Source organism: Lactuca saligna, chromosome 2 (assembly GCF_052625555.1).
Source record: "Lactuca saligna cultivar CGN05327 chromosome 2, ASM5262555v1, whole genome shotgun sequence".
NCBI lineage: Eukaryota > Viridiplantae > Streptophyta > Magnoliopsida > Asterales > Asteraceae > Lactuca > Lactuca saligna.
In genome coordinates, this window is record NC_136418.1 from 173,548,385 (window position 1) to 173,562,545 (window position 14,161).

The following is a 14,161-nucleotide window of genomic DNA, read 5'->3' on the forward strand; positions in this document are numbered from 1 at the left end:
TAATTTAATATTTTTAAACTATTTATTAAATAATTAAAAATATAAAAATAACCCGCAATACTTTATCTTACACCATCCCATCACTCACTCAAGATTTTGTTTCGATTTCCTCTTCAAATATCCATATTAAATAATAATAATAATAATAATAATAATAATAATAATAATACAATAAAAATAAAGGAAAATTTTCATATATACCCTTCTTAAACTTCAAAATATCATATTTGACTAGCTTAATTTCTCAATATCATATTTACCCTTCATAGACCTTCAAAATATCATATTTGCCCAAATGTTTTTAATATTCTATAATCATTTTTATACCTTAGAATTATTATAATAATTAAGAAATTTAAGCATATTATCCTTACGTCTATTATAATGGAATGTGAACTTCTAAATTGTTGGAATGTCGGCCTCTTGACAGATAAAAAGATTCATCTTCAACCTTTTCTATGGAATGTATATTTTGATTGTTTCGTTTTTGTTATTGTTGATTGTTATTATGTTCTAGATGAATGATATTTTAAATATTACTATTGATATTTTGATGTTTAAAAAGTGCATATACGATATTTTGATATTTAAGAAGAGCATATATGATATTTTGATGTTTAAAAAGGACATATATGATATTTTGAAATTTTATGAAAGATAAATATGATATTTAGAAATTTTATGAAGAGTAAATATGATATTTAGAAATTAAGTTGGATAAATATGATATTTTGATGTTTAAGAAGGACATATATAAAATTCTCACAAAAATAAAAAAAAATTAAGTTTGAGAGGCATTAAAACTCCAATTTTCAATTTTAAACCAATGATACAAGGCAAATTCTTTTGTAGTAAAACCATAATTTTATTTATTTATTTTTTTGTAGTGAAATCATTTTTTTGGGTAATGAGATCATAATTTTTTGACAACCGATAAGTTATGGACCATTCTTGCATTTTCCTGTATATCTTTTGAAGGTTATATATTTTGACGATGGAAGACTATAAAAGATTAGACATTAATTCCGAATATAACTTTTGTACTTCGTTTCTATTACATACAACGCGTAACTTGCTCACATAAAATCATCTTATTTTTCACCTTCGTTACCAAATAAGAACCCTAATTTCACCCTCTTAAATCTTAGCATCCTCAATGATCATCCCTAGCCTTTCTATTACAATTGCTACGACGGTGAAATAAAGGCAACGACACATCCCCAGCGATAGAGGATTTCAAGGATTCCCCCAAGAGGTATGTCTTCTATATTTCTGTAATTGTAGAGTCCCGGATGGCACTTGCCTGACAAATTAGGGTTACAGTCGTAGATTTTTATCAATGGTCTTTCTGAGTTCGGTGTGTATCTGTGTTTTCACTTGTACTAATTGAATTATTTTTATCGCCAATTATGCAACGCACTCCTTTTTCGTTATAGAAGCATGGTATAGTGAACGAGCCAGTACACTGTAGCTGTATGTGGTTCAGTTTTTTAATGCTGCTATCAGTTTATTAATTTGTGCATAAATATAAACGAATAATGAAAGATGGAAGTGATTTTGTATACTGAGAATTAGTTGAGCTTTTCATGTAGGTATTTTTGGCGATAAAATTGCATCAGAACAACTGGTAGCTCAAAGTCTGATATTTATTGGAAGAGTTGTTGCTCTTTCACTGCTATGGAACACCCTGATGATGATTCCCATGGAGTTGGTGAAAACCAGAGCAAGCAAGATGATGAGGTAATAAGATTCTGGTGTATGAAATGTATAAATTTTTTATAACAAAAAGATGTGATGAAAGTGGTCATGTTGTTCTACGTTTTTAATGAGTATTGAAGTCAATTATGTCCACAGATCAACTCTGTTTATTTCTTGTTGCAGGTATCACGTCGTGAAGAATTAAAGAAATCCTTAGTAGCAAAATTGGCTCTTCGTCAGAGTAATTTGAATCCTGAAAGACCTGGTTAGTAGTCTTTCAAACTCCTTTTTTAAGCTTCTGTGAATTGATTATTGAAATTCTTTTTAACTTTTTTTTTCACCAGACTCCAGTGCCTTGCGAACATTGGACTCTAGCATCAAACGTAACACAGCAGTTATCAAAAAACTTAAACAAATCAATGAAGAGCAGCGTGAAAGTCTGATGGATGAATTAAAAAATGTCAACTTAAGCAAATTTGTGAGTGAAGCAGTGGCTGCAATCTGTGATGCCAAGTTAAAAAGTTCAGACATACAGGCTGCAGTTCAGGTAACTACCTTTTTCAGATTCTTCATCATCACACATTTCAATTTGAGTATTTATTTATTTATTTCCCTGTAAATCAGGTCTGTTCATTGCTTCATCAAAGATACAAAGATTTTTCTCCAACTTTAGTTCAAGGCCTTATGAAAACATTCTTTCCTGGGAAATCTTCAGAGGATGTAGACGCAGACAGAAACTTAAAGGCCTTGAAAAAGCGAAGTGCTTTAAAACTTCTACTTGAACTGTTTTTTGATGGAGTTATAGAAGATACTGGAATTTTAATAACCATCATTAAGGATCTTGCGAGTTTAGAACACCTAAAAGATAGAGACACAGCTCATACAAATCTGTCTCTTCTTGCTAGTTTTGCTAGACAGGCAAGGTACTTCATAGGACTTTCACATGCTGGAGAAGAACTTGTTGAAGAGGTGCATTTTGGTTCCAATATTGATTATGGATATTTTCAATATGGTTTAATAGTATGATTTAATGTTGATTGCAGTTTTTTAAGGGGCTTAATATCACTTCAGACCAGAAGAAGGTGTTTAAAAAGGCGTTTCATACGTATCATGACGCTGCAGTTGAATTACTTCGGTCTGAACACACTGTAAGTATTGGGAATCATTTAATACCTAACTGTTGTTTTTTCTGGATTCTGTTTGTAGTTTAAATGCAAGAAATAGCAACATAGAATCCTACCTTCATTTCTCTCTATTACAGTGTTGTAGTTTTGAAAAATTTACCTAGTTATAGCATTGTTATCCAACTACAAAACAATTATAATGAAAAATTTAAAGTATAGTGGTATTTATCCTTCTGTACATATGCACGGTTTTTTAATTAAATTGTTCTAAAATTGAAGTCACTTCGACAACTGGAGCATGAGAATGCAAAGATTTTAAATGCCAAAGGGGAGCTGAGTGAGGAAAATGCTTCGTCATATGAAAAATTACGCAAATCTTACGACCAACTTTATCGAGGTGTTTCTGCGTAAGTAAAAAAGTAAAATATTTACTTAATTTTTTTTTATCCTTTTCGACATAAACATATTTAATTTTGTTCAAAATTTTTGGTGAGATTAGGTTAGCAGAAGCACTTGATATGCAACCACCTGTGATGCCAGAGGATGGTCACACGAGGCTCACAACAGGTGATGATGTCTCATCTCCTGGTACTGGAAAAGAGGCTTCTGTTGCTGAAGCTTTGTGGGATGATGAAGATACAAAAAGTTTTTATGAATGTTTACCTGATCTCAGGTATGCAAATTGTTATAATACATTTTAAAACTAGAAAGTGTAAGAATGAGAAAAAAACACAAATTTTCTTGTTTTTAGGGCATTTGTTCCTGCTGTATTATTGGGTGAAGCGGAACAGAAAGGGAATGATCAGTCATCAAAAGCATCAGATCAACCAAGTGTAAGTTCTTTTAACAAAAAAATAGTAACAAAGTTTTCATATGACATGAAATAAATATATTATGCAGGACTCAACAACACCTGAGTCTGATCAAGGTCAGATTGCTGCCCAAGACACTGCAGAGACATCTGTAAGTGAGAAAAAGAAAGATGATGATGAAAAAGATAAAGGAAAAGAAAAAGAAAAAGATGGTGAAATAAAAGCTGAAATTGAAAAAGAGAAGCTTCGAGGTCCTGAAGGAACCAACTTAGACGGCTTAATACAGAGGCTTCCCGGCTGTGTGAGCCGTGACCTAATTGACCAATTGACTGTAACTCCTCTACTCTCCATAACATAAGTTTTCCTTTCAGATTCTCTCTACTTCCATTCTTTAAACTGTTTTTTGTTTATTATAATTACTTTTTTAAAAAAAATCAGGTGGAATTTTGTTATTTAAATTCAAAAGCTTCCCGCAAAAAACTTGTACGCGCTTTGTTCAACGTGCCCAGAACATCTCTGGAACTGCTACCCTACTATTCGCGAATGGTTGCCACACTGTCAACTTGTATGAAGGATGTCCCTTCTATGCTTTTGCTGTATTTGGAAGAAGAATTCAACTCTCTGATAAATAAAAAGGTTTTACTTTTTTTTCTTCTTCTTAATACACTTATGATAATAGCATATCTTTCAACTATACAAATCACTTATCCTCATCGTTAAATAAAATAAATACACAACAGGATCAAATGAACATCGAGACAAAGATCAGGAACATTCGGTTTATCGGCGAGCTTTGTAAATTTAAAATCGCACCAGCTGGGCTTGTTTTCAGCTGCCTAAAGGTACTAAAATCTGTAAAAGAAAGAAAACGAAAGTAAAATATGCTATAATAAGCAAGTCAATGAAAGTAAGTTGTTATTTCTTTGAACAGGCGTGTTTGGACGATTTTACCCATCACAACATAGATGTCGCCTGCAATCTTCTGGAGACATGTGGCAGATATCTTTATCGTTACCCTGATACTAATGTACGCATGGCAAACATGTTGGAGATTCTAATGCGTCTAAAAAATGTCAAAAATCTGGATCCTCGTCACAGTACTCTTGTTGAGAATGCTTATTATTTATGCAAACCACCTGAACGTTCTGCAAGAGTCTCCAAAATTCGTCCCCCTTTACATCAGGTAAGGTTATCACTTATTCATGTTTTTTATTTACTATAAAATTACATATTTACTGTTTGTTTTGTTTCAATACCTTTGCAGTATATCAGAAAGCTACTGTTTACAGACCTTGACAAGTCTTCAATTGAAGATGTATTGAGACAACTCCGGAAGTTACCATGGAGTGAATGCGAACCCTATCTTTTAAAATGCTTTTTGAAGGTTCATAAAGGAAAATACGGTCAAATTCACCTGATTGCTTCACTAACTGCTGGGTTGAGTCGCTACCATGATGAGTTTGCAGTTGCTGTAGTCGATGAGGTTTGTGTATTTTTACTTTTAAACTTGTAATTGCTTTTGATTACTTGTTTTTGTGTTCTGAGTAACTGGGGTTTTAATTTCCAGGTTTTGGAGGAAATAAGGTTGGGATTGGAGATAAACGAATATGGAATGCAGCAAAGACGAATTGCTCACATGCGATTCTTAGGCGAGCTATACAATTATGAACATGTGGATTCTTCAGTTGTTTTTGATACATTGTATCTCATTCTCATTTTTGGTCATGGAACAGAAGAGGTACAAATCTTTTTATTATATGCTTAGGGTTCAGAAACTAACTGATTGTTTTTAATTTAATTAAATGTCCTGTTGTTGTGTTGTGTTGTAGCAAGATGTGCTTGATCCACCTGAAGACTGTTTTCGCATTAGGATGATCATCACACTTCTGGAAACCTGTGGGCATTACTTTGGTCGAGGTTCATCAAAGAGAAAACTGGATCGGTTTCTGATTCATTTTCAACGTTACATACTCTGCAAAGGTCCACTTCCTCTAGATATTGAATTTGACTTGCAGGTTGGTTGGTTGGTTGTTTGTTTGGATCGTCTTTTAATTAAACTCACTTTTTTTTTTTTTTTTTAAATTTCTTATTTTATTAATAATTGAAGAGGAATGTACGTGTAGGATTTGTTTGGTGATTTACGTCCGAACATGACTCGTTATTCCACCATTGAAGAAGCTGATGCTGCTCTGGTTCAGCTGGAGGAACATGAACGGTCAGGTGAGAAGCACCACACAGAGCAGGAAAAGCCAAGAAGCATGTCGGGCAGCTCCTCCTCGGTCAACGGTCAGGTTGTTGTTGCAAATGGTATGGAAGAAGAAAACGGTGGGACCCATCATGAACTGGAATCCGACAGTGCATCTCAGGGCAGCACCATGGATCCAGACGGGAATGATGACGAGGAAGAGCTCGATGACGATGCATGCGACAGCGAGGATGATTACGCTGGCCCTGCTTCTGACGAGGATGACGAAATCCACGTCAGACAGAAAGTCATGTTGGTTGACCCCGAGGAAGAAGCCGAATTTGACCGAGAATTTAGAGCTCTAATGCAGGCATAAACCCTAAACCCTAAACCCTAAATCTTAAACCCTGTTTATTCAAACATTGACATGACATGTTATATACAGGAAAGCTTGGATTCAAGGAAGCTGGAGTTGCGGGCCCGGCCGACACTGAACATGATGATACCGATGAATGTGTTTGAGGGACAGGGGCATGGGAGTGGAAGGGTGAGTGAGGGTGAAAGTGGTGATGAAGGAACAGAGTATGAAGAGGGTGGTGGGCGAAAGGAGGTGCAGGTGAAAGTGCTGGTGAAACGTGGGAGCAAACAGCAAACGAGGCAGATGTTGATACCGAGTGACTGTTCTCTGGTTCAGAGCACTAAACAGAAGGAAGCAGCAGAGCTGGAAGAGAAACAAGATATCAAGAGGTTGGTTTTAGAGTATAATGATAGGGAAGAGGAGGAGCTTAATGCCTTGGGGAATCTTCCAGTTGGATGGAGTCAGAGTGGTGGGGGGAGAGTGGTCTACAGAGGCCACTCTTGGGAAGGTCATGGCGGGAGGTCTGGCTCCCGCCATAGGTATCCCCATCATACTGGCGGGGGATACTATTATAGCAGAAGAAAATGAAAGTGAGTCGGTATTTTTTCTAGCCCAGAGTTGTGGTCTTGTGGGGTGTATTGTGTATATTTTGTCAATATTTTACCCTTTTCATTTTTATCATGACTAGAGATGGGCGATGGGTAAAACTAAAACAGTCCAAAACTGAAACTGGTTATGAAGGAAGCATCGGGATGCTATAGTATCATATTTTGTTTAGTTTTAACTTTTAACAGATGAGATCGTAAGGATGCCTGTACTTGGTTTGTTCTCTTCATATTATATTATTATGTGTTCATAGTTGATTGATGGATGTTAACCGATGCAAAATGTTAATTGGGTTTTTGTTTTTTCTCTCCGTATATTATTAGACTATCTTCTTGAACTTTTTCATGAAAAAGCTTAAAATACAAAAGCTCATTGTATATCTCACAATAAAAAAAAAACTTTTTCATTTTGTTTTTTATTAGTAGTTTTTAAATGTTGTATAGTTTAATTGGTTAAACTATATATATATTATATTATTATGTGTTCATAGTTGATTGATGGATGTTAACCGATGCAAAATGCTAATTGGGTTTTTTGTTTTTTGTCTTTTTCTCTCCGTATATTATTAGACTATCTTCTTGAACTTTTTCATGAAAAAGCTTAAAATACAAAAGCTCATTATATATCTCACAATAAAAAAAAAAACTTTTTCAATTTGTTTTTTATTAGTAGTTTTTAAATGTTGTAGAGTTTAATTGGTTAAAAACAAAAAAGTCAAAAACTGAAAATGAAAAAGCATAGAGCTTGTTAATTAACAAGCTTAGAAAAAAACTTTGAATTAAAAACTACTAGGCCGTCCGGTATAGTTGCAACGGACGGATTTGTGGTTTAGCTATCCACAAACCACGACCGTGCACACCATCCCAGTGGCAAGTGGTGGTTCATGGTTGTGGGGAATCATAGTCGGGACAACGAATACAAACAGAAATGTGATTGGGTATTGAGTAACAACCATTTAAGGTAAAATCTTTATTTATTTATTTAAATTTTACTCATCAAACAACATTATACATTTTCTATAAATTTCACACCTTCATTTTACTCATTCAATTCTTTTCTCTTCTTCTCACAATCACACACTTTTTTTACTTCATAAACTAAAAGCCGATGGCTCCTAAAAGGATGAATTGATCAGAAAATAAAGAAGAGAACTTAGCATTAGCATGAGTAGCTGTTTCAAAAGATTCAGAAATACCTTCTAATTTTTGGGTAAAAGTTGGAAGACGTTTTCCATGATTTAATGGTTTGTCAAAGTCGTAATCTTGATGAAATATGTTTAAAGTTTCGCAACATGAGGGTAAAATGCCTTGAATTCAATGAGATTTATAACTTTGTTATAAACAACTTAGACGGAAATGACCCGTTTGTTGTGGCCATGCACCAATATGAAGACATGAAACACACGCCGTTTAAACACGTCAAAGTGAGAGAGTCCCCAAAATTTAATCATTGAAAATAAGGGTTAAAAACTAGTTAAAATTGTTTGTGGTTGCATTTTTATGTTTTTTTAATTATCTTCTTTATTTTATGTTTTAAATTAATGTCATTTTTTGTTTCGTTGAATAAAAAACTAATTTAAAAAAAAATGTTTTTATTGTGTTTGTGAATTAAATTTAAAAAAAATATGTTTTATTGTGTTTTAATGTATTTTTGAATTAAATTTAAATAAAAAAAAGAGGTGGAGTGATGTGTTTAGTGGTAGGTATCCTATGGTTAATGGTAGGGAGTGTGGTGATGATGTGACACCCACCACTATAGTGATTAGTTTTTAAAAATAAGTGGAACCCCTCTTTCCCTTGGACCCTGCTAGGAGCGCTGCCCCTTTGGAAACCCGGGACACAGGGGCGCTGCCCCCGGACCCCCCGAGTAGTTGTTGAACCAGCTTCTAATTTGATCTTATACATACGTGCACTCAGCACAACCCCCGTATATATATTAGAGTACAAATTATGAAGCTCTTTAGCTCAAATGTTAGTACCAGTTACTTAAAATGACATGATAACATTAAAATAAAAAACAATTAGTGGTAGATATAACGAATGATCTTACAATATGTTTTTTTATTTTCCAATAATTTTTATGTTTGAAAAAGCTATTATTATGGATGTTTTAGAGCATATGTCACACAAAAGCCTTTTCTTTTTGTTTTTCATTAGTAGTTTTTATATGTTGATTACTTTGTTAAAATTTTGTGGGTCACATACGAACTCGCTAGAGCTTCTTGAATAACAAGCTTAGTGAAAAAACTTTGAATTAAAAAATCTTTCACTATCTGTTTTCTTATTTTTTTAAAGTTTTTCAAATATTGTGGATGCTTTTAGTAACATTGATTGTAGTACTATTGATATCTACATATAACTATCCAGTGACGGATGCAGAACATTTTAGTAAGTGTGACACTAATTTTTTTTTTTCCGAAAAAATCTAAATTATTAGTGGTGCTAGTATTTTAAGCCGGTGTATCTTATAGAAAAAACATAATTTTTTTTACACTACGTGCTAGAATCGGAGCAGTGATCCGGGATCCCCTAGCTCCGCTAAGGTTCGTCAGTGTGACTATCCATCAACCAACAAGGACATTTATCATTTATGATATCTTAACTATGTATGTCATTGTAAGTCTTGTATGGTTAGTCTTTGTAATTTGAATCTTAGATCATATATGGATTTTTTTTAAAGTTTATTATTCTTAACTCGTTTTTTATTGACCACTTATTATCATTAAAGCATATAGAAGTTAACCATTAGAGATGTCATTTAATTAAAGATTTAAGTTAATGAAATGATAAGGTGAAAATAATGAAATACTCTTATATCTATATGTTTATAAAGTAGTCCGATAAATGTCGTTAAGACAACGCTAGATTAGACCATTTTATAACACTTTGAAAGCTTTTCAGGATTATTTAAATATTTGTTTGTAATTTTATATATTTAAATCAAAGTGATGTTTGTAATTATATTATAAAATGTTTGTATATTGAAATGATATATATATATATATATATATATATATATATATATATATATATATATATATATATATATATATATATATATATATATATATATATATATATATATATATATATATATATATATACACGCGTTAAGGGTATTCTAGTCATAACGATAACAAGATAAAACAACTTTGAATGACTATTCGTTTTTTGACCGTTGGGGTTTGAAGAAATATAAAGAAAATATTTTTTTTACCTATAAATACATAATATCTACCATTTTCAATTCACACAATTCCACTCTTTCTCTATATTCTCTATAATTTCAAACTTTTCAGAAAAAAAAAAAATTATAGATCCTTTCAACTCGTTCGACGATGACAGTGACGATATATTCATCAATATGATGTATCAGTATTGCACCGAGTTACTACAACCTGAACCAACCATTCTACTAACAAGACGTGCAATGTTAAATAGAAATCGTGAGAAAGGACACGAACGTCTCAATCACGATTACTTTGCGGATAATTGTGTATACAAGTCAAAAGAGTTCAAAAAAAGATTTCGTTTTAGCAGGAATGTATTCCTACGGATTAGTAACGCGTTGGAAACCCGATATTGTTTCTTTAATTTTAATACATATTTACTATATCTTTATACAAAATAAATACAAATTTACTACATTTTTATTACAAAATTACTATATTTTTATACATGATTAATATATGTTTAGGTATAATTTATTTCAATTGAGATATGATGCTAGAAATAGGTAGGGATTCACAATATTGCATAAATGTGTTGCGGCCATTTGTTTGATGGCTATGGGCGAGTCACCTGATGCCATAGACGATTATATACGAATGTCCGAAAGAACTGCGAGGGAAAACGTGTTTAGATTGTCAAAATGTGTTGTTGAAACATTCGAAGATGTATATTTATGGAAACCTTGGTTGCATGATATCCAAGAACTTTATGCGACACATGAAGAGATACATGCGTTTCTTGGAATGTTTGGAAGCATTAATTGCACACACTGAAAATGAAAAAAATTGTCCGGTTGTAACAGCCCGGAATTTCAGGTATTGCTTTAAAACTATTTTTGGGGCATTTTTAGGAGGGGACTCGGCGAGTTGGTGCCTGACTCACCGAGTAGGACCACGGACTTGGTCGCAGATTCGCGACTGGACTCGACGAGTCCATTAGGGACTCGGCGAGTCGACGCGGTTCAGCAGAAACCCTAGCCGTTTGATTCTGGATCGTATATAACGTCTTTAGGGCCGTCATTGCTCGTCTTTTGGCCGATTGAGGATAACCTAAACGTCTGTGAGCATCTGGAGCAGGAGTGAAGGCTAGTGGAAACTTGAAGGATTTGTTAGACAAGAAGAGGAAGGGTTTAGCTAAAGGAACAGCAAGAGAATCACGTTCTAAGGATTGGGGACACAGAAAGTGCATCAATCAGGTAATATCTCGGATTTTGTTCTTCTGTGATTGATGTGTAAATGGAGTTAGGGTTTATAGAACCCATTTGATGATTAGATGGATTATTATGTTGTTACCCAAGTATTTATACCCTAGTAATAGGATGTTTAGAGGTCCAGATAGTCCCACGAGTGTGTATTTCGGGATCATACGTGTTTCAGGAAGCAGTTGATCGACTGCATGGCATGGACTCGCCGAGTCGGATGAGCAGACTCGGCGAGTAGCTTGAAGATTCACTGGGACTCGCCGAGTTGTTCTTCAGACTCGGCGAGTGGAGTCGGGGTGGCCCCGCGATTCTTCCACGTGGACCTCATCGAGTCAAGAGGGATACTCGACGAGTAGAAAGGAGAACAACAGGAAAATTGGGGTGGACGTCTAGACTCGCCGAGTCGCCTTTGCACTCGACGAGTCCGGTCAAGTTGACCGTTGACCAGAGTTGACCTGCATGTAATTTCGTAGGGTCAGTTGTCTTGTTTGATAAGATTATTAATAAGGGTATATGGTATTATAGGGAGACTGTAGATCGGCGGACCGAGTGCGAGTGGTTTCAAGAGTTTATAGTTTACATACTACGAGGTGAGTCTTCTCACTATACTGTACCCGGAAGGGTTTGACTGTGTGACCGGAAGGTCGGATATGTTATGTGTTATATATATGCTATAATTGAAAGGAATAGTTGCTATGCATGCTATGTATGTTTCTATGGGCCGGAAGGCAATGTATTATGTGACAGGAAGGTCAGGTATGATATATGATATATGTGATATGTGTGTTAGAGTAAAGGTATTATGTGTTATATATGTTTATGGGCCGGAAGGCAATTATCTTGTGGGCCGGAAGGCAATTATCTTATGGGCCGGAAGGCGATTATCTTATGGGCCGGAAGGCGATTATCATATGGGCCGGAAGGCATTGTACTGTGGACCGGAAGGTCCGGGACTGGAAAGGCGTATATGTGTAAGTGGTATACTGGGGAACTCACTAAGCATTTATGCTTACAAGTTGTTATGTATGTGTTTCAGGTACTAGCGAGGACCGTGGGAAGGCGCCGGCATGATGCATACACACTGCTGCTATTTGAGATCCTGGGGATTTTACATATGTATTTGTTTTGAAACATGAAATAAACATTATTGGTTGAATGAACTCACTTTATTTAAAATGAAAAAAATTATTTGAAAATTTGCGTTGTTACAATTGGTATCAGAGCCTTGGTTTGAGGGATTCGGGTGTACCTTCGGGTGTAACTGAACTCAAACCGAGGATTTGAGGAAAAATCTTTTAAAAATAATAAATACATAAACTTTTATAAATGGAAAAGTGGTAAACAAGAAAGACGCAGTGTGTACGATCAGCCAGCGCCCGAACGGTAAAGATCCCCAGAATACCTTACAATGTTATGTTATGCATTGAATTATGAATTGTTATGCATGCTAGAAGACTAGGTATACATGATAGGACTAGAATGGCCTGTTTTGTGATGCCTTAGTCTAGGGAAGTTGCTTGTATGAGATATTCGGTAGTGTGCAGGTAGATAGTGCATACGAGAAGTAGAGTACTCACTATTCGGGGTTTGGGGAGGAAGATTTGGGACGAATACTGACACGGTGTGGTCGGTAGTATTGGGCCCGTACTACCGAAGACACCGGGTCGGTGGAAGACCCAAGTAAGAATCCTTGGATATCGGAGACTGAGTAGGGTTGCGTTATCGAGTACAAATGTACTTGATGGAGTCTCTGATAATTTTATGTTGTATTTCAGAGACATCATGGTTACGACACGCCACAGAGCGAGTTCGAGCAGTATGAGTGACGAGGAGATTCGTCAGATGATTCAGGAGGAGGTAGCTGCGGCGGTTCGGTCTGAGATCCCGGAGATGTTTGGGTCCATTAAGACCACCCTGATGGAGGAGTTTGAGGAGCGGTACGCCGCATTGACTGAAGCTGCAGTCGCTGCCGCTACCGCAGCTGTGGCCGCTGCTAGGCCGCAAGGGGGTGATTCGTTGCTATTCCGGGAATTCAGCAACACGAAACCCCCTGAGTTCGATGGGACGCAGGATCCGATTGCGGCGATGAGGTGGATTGCCGACATTGAGGGGTGCTTATATACTTGCTCATGCCCGGAGCACTTGAGGGTACGGTTCGCCTTGAACCAGCTCCGTCTGGGGGCGAAGGATTGGTGGAAGTTCGTGACGGCAAACTTCACTCAGGCGGAGATTTCAGCGGTGACATGGGAGAGGTTTACTGAGATGTTCAGGGACGAGTACGTTCCCCCAGTGGAGAGGGAACGATTGATCCATGAGTTCTTGACCCTTAAGCAGGGTACTGATTCCGTTGCGGTGGTTACACGGAAGTTTCATGAGAGGGCGATGTTCTGCCCCAAGCTGGTGTCTACAGAGCAGTCACGGATGAGCCGGTACTTGGGCGTGTTGAGGAGGGATATCCGGGAGTTTGTGTCAAACTCCACCTATCGTACTTTCACTGAGCTTCAGGCGAATGCCAGGAAGCGCGAGATCGAGTTGGAGACCCAGGCCAGAGAGGAGGCCGAGTCTCGGCAGGTGGACCGGCGACCGGCTCAGTCTCAGCCGGCAGCCAAGCGGTTCAAGTCCGCTGATTCGAGGACGGGAGGTTCGAAGGGCCGCACTTGCGGAAAGTGCGGCAAGAGTCATGAGGGGGCGTGTCGAGCGGGTGGTTGCTACAAGTGTGGCAAGGAAGGACACATTGCCAGGGATTGTCCTAAGGGGTTTATGGTTTGCTTTCATTGCAACCAGACAGGCCATCGGAAGGCCGAGTGCCCGCAGCTTCGTCAGGGATCTACACCTACTACCAGGACTATCGAGACACGACCGGCGAAGGTCGAGGCTCCGAAGGCTCGCAGGAGAGCTTTTCAGCTGACTGCGGAGGAGGTCCGCGTTGTGCCCGATGTTGTAGCAG

The 14,161-nt window shown here is 36.7% G+C and overlaps 1 protein-coding gene across 1 annotated transcript; it reads left to right on the forward strand.

The window, feature by feature from the left end:
- Positions 1 to 1,030: 1,030 nt before the first annotated feature.
- On the forward strand, positions 1,031 to 7,040 carry LOC145032843 (regulator of nonsense transcripts UPF2). Its single transcript, XM_078981796.1, has 18 exons — positions 1,031 to 1,255; positions 1,593 to 1,740; positions 1,882 to 1,963; positions 2,043 to 2,245; positions 2,323 to 2,667; positions 2,742 to 2,846; positions 3,102 to 3,229; positions 3,322 to 3,495; positions 3,574 to 3,655; positions 3,723 to 3,965; positions 4,073 to 4,270; positions 4,375 to 4,476; positions 4,566 to 4,817; positions 4,899 to 5,117; positions 5,202 to 5,372; positions 5,464 to 5,649; positions 5,758 to 6,189; positions 6,265 to 7,040. Exons 2-18 carry the CDS (start codon positions 1,678 to 1,680, stop codon positions 6,763 to 6,765), a joined length of 3,486 nt encoding a protein of 1,161 aa, XP_078837922.1. The 5' UTR covers positions 1,031 to 1,255; positions 1,593 to 1,677; the 3' UTR covers positions 6,766 to 7,040.
- Positions 7,041 to 14,161: the final 7,121 nt, after the last annotated feature.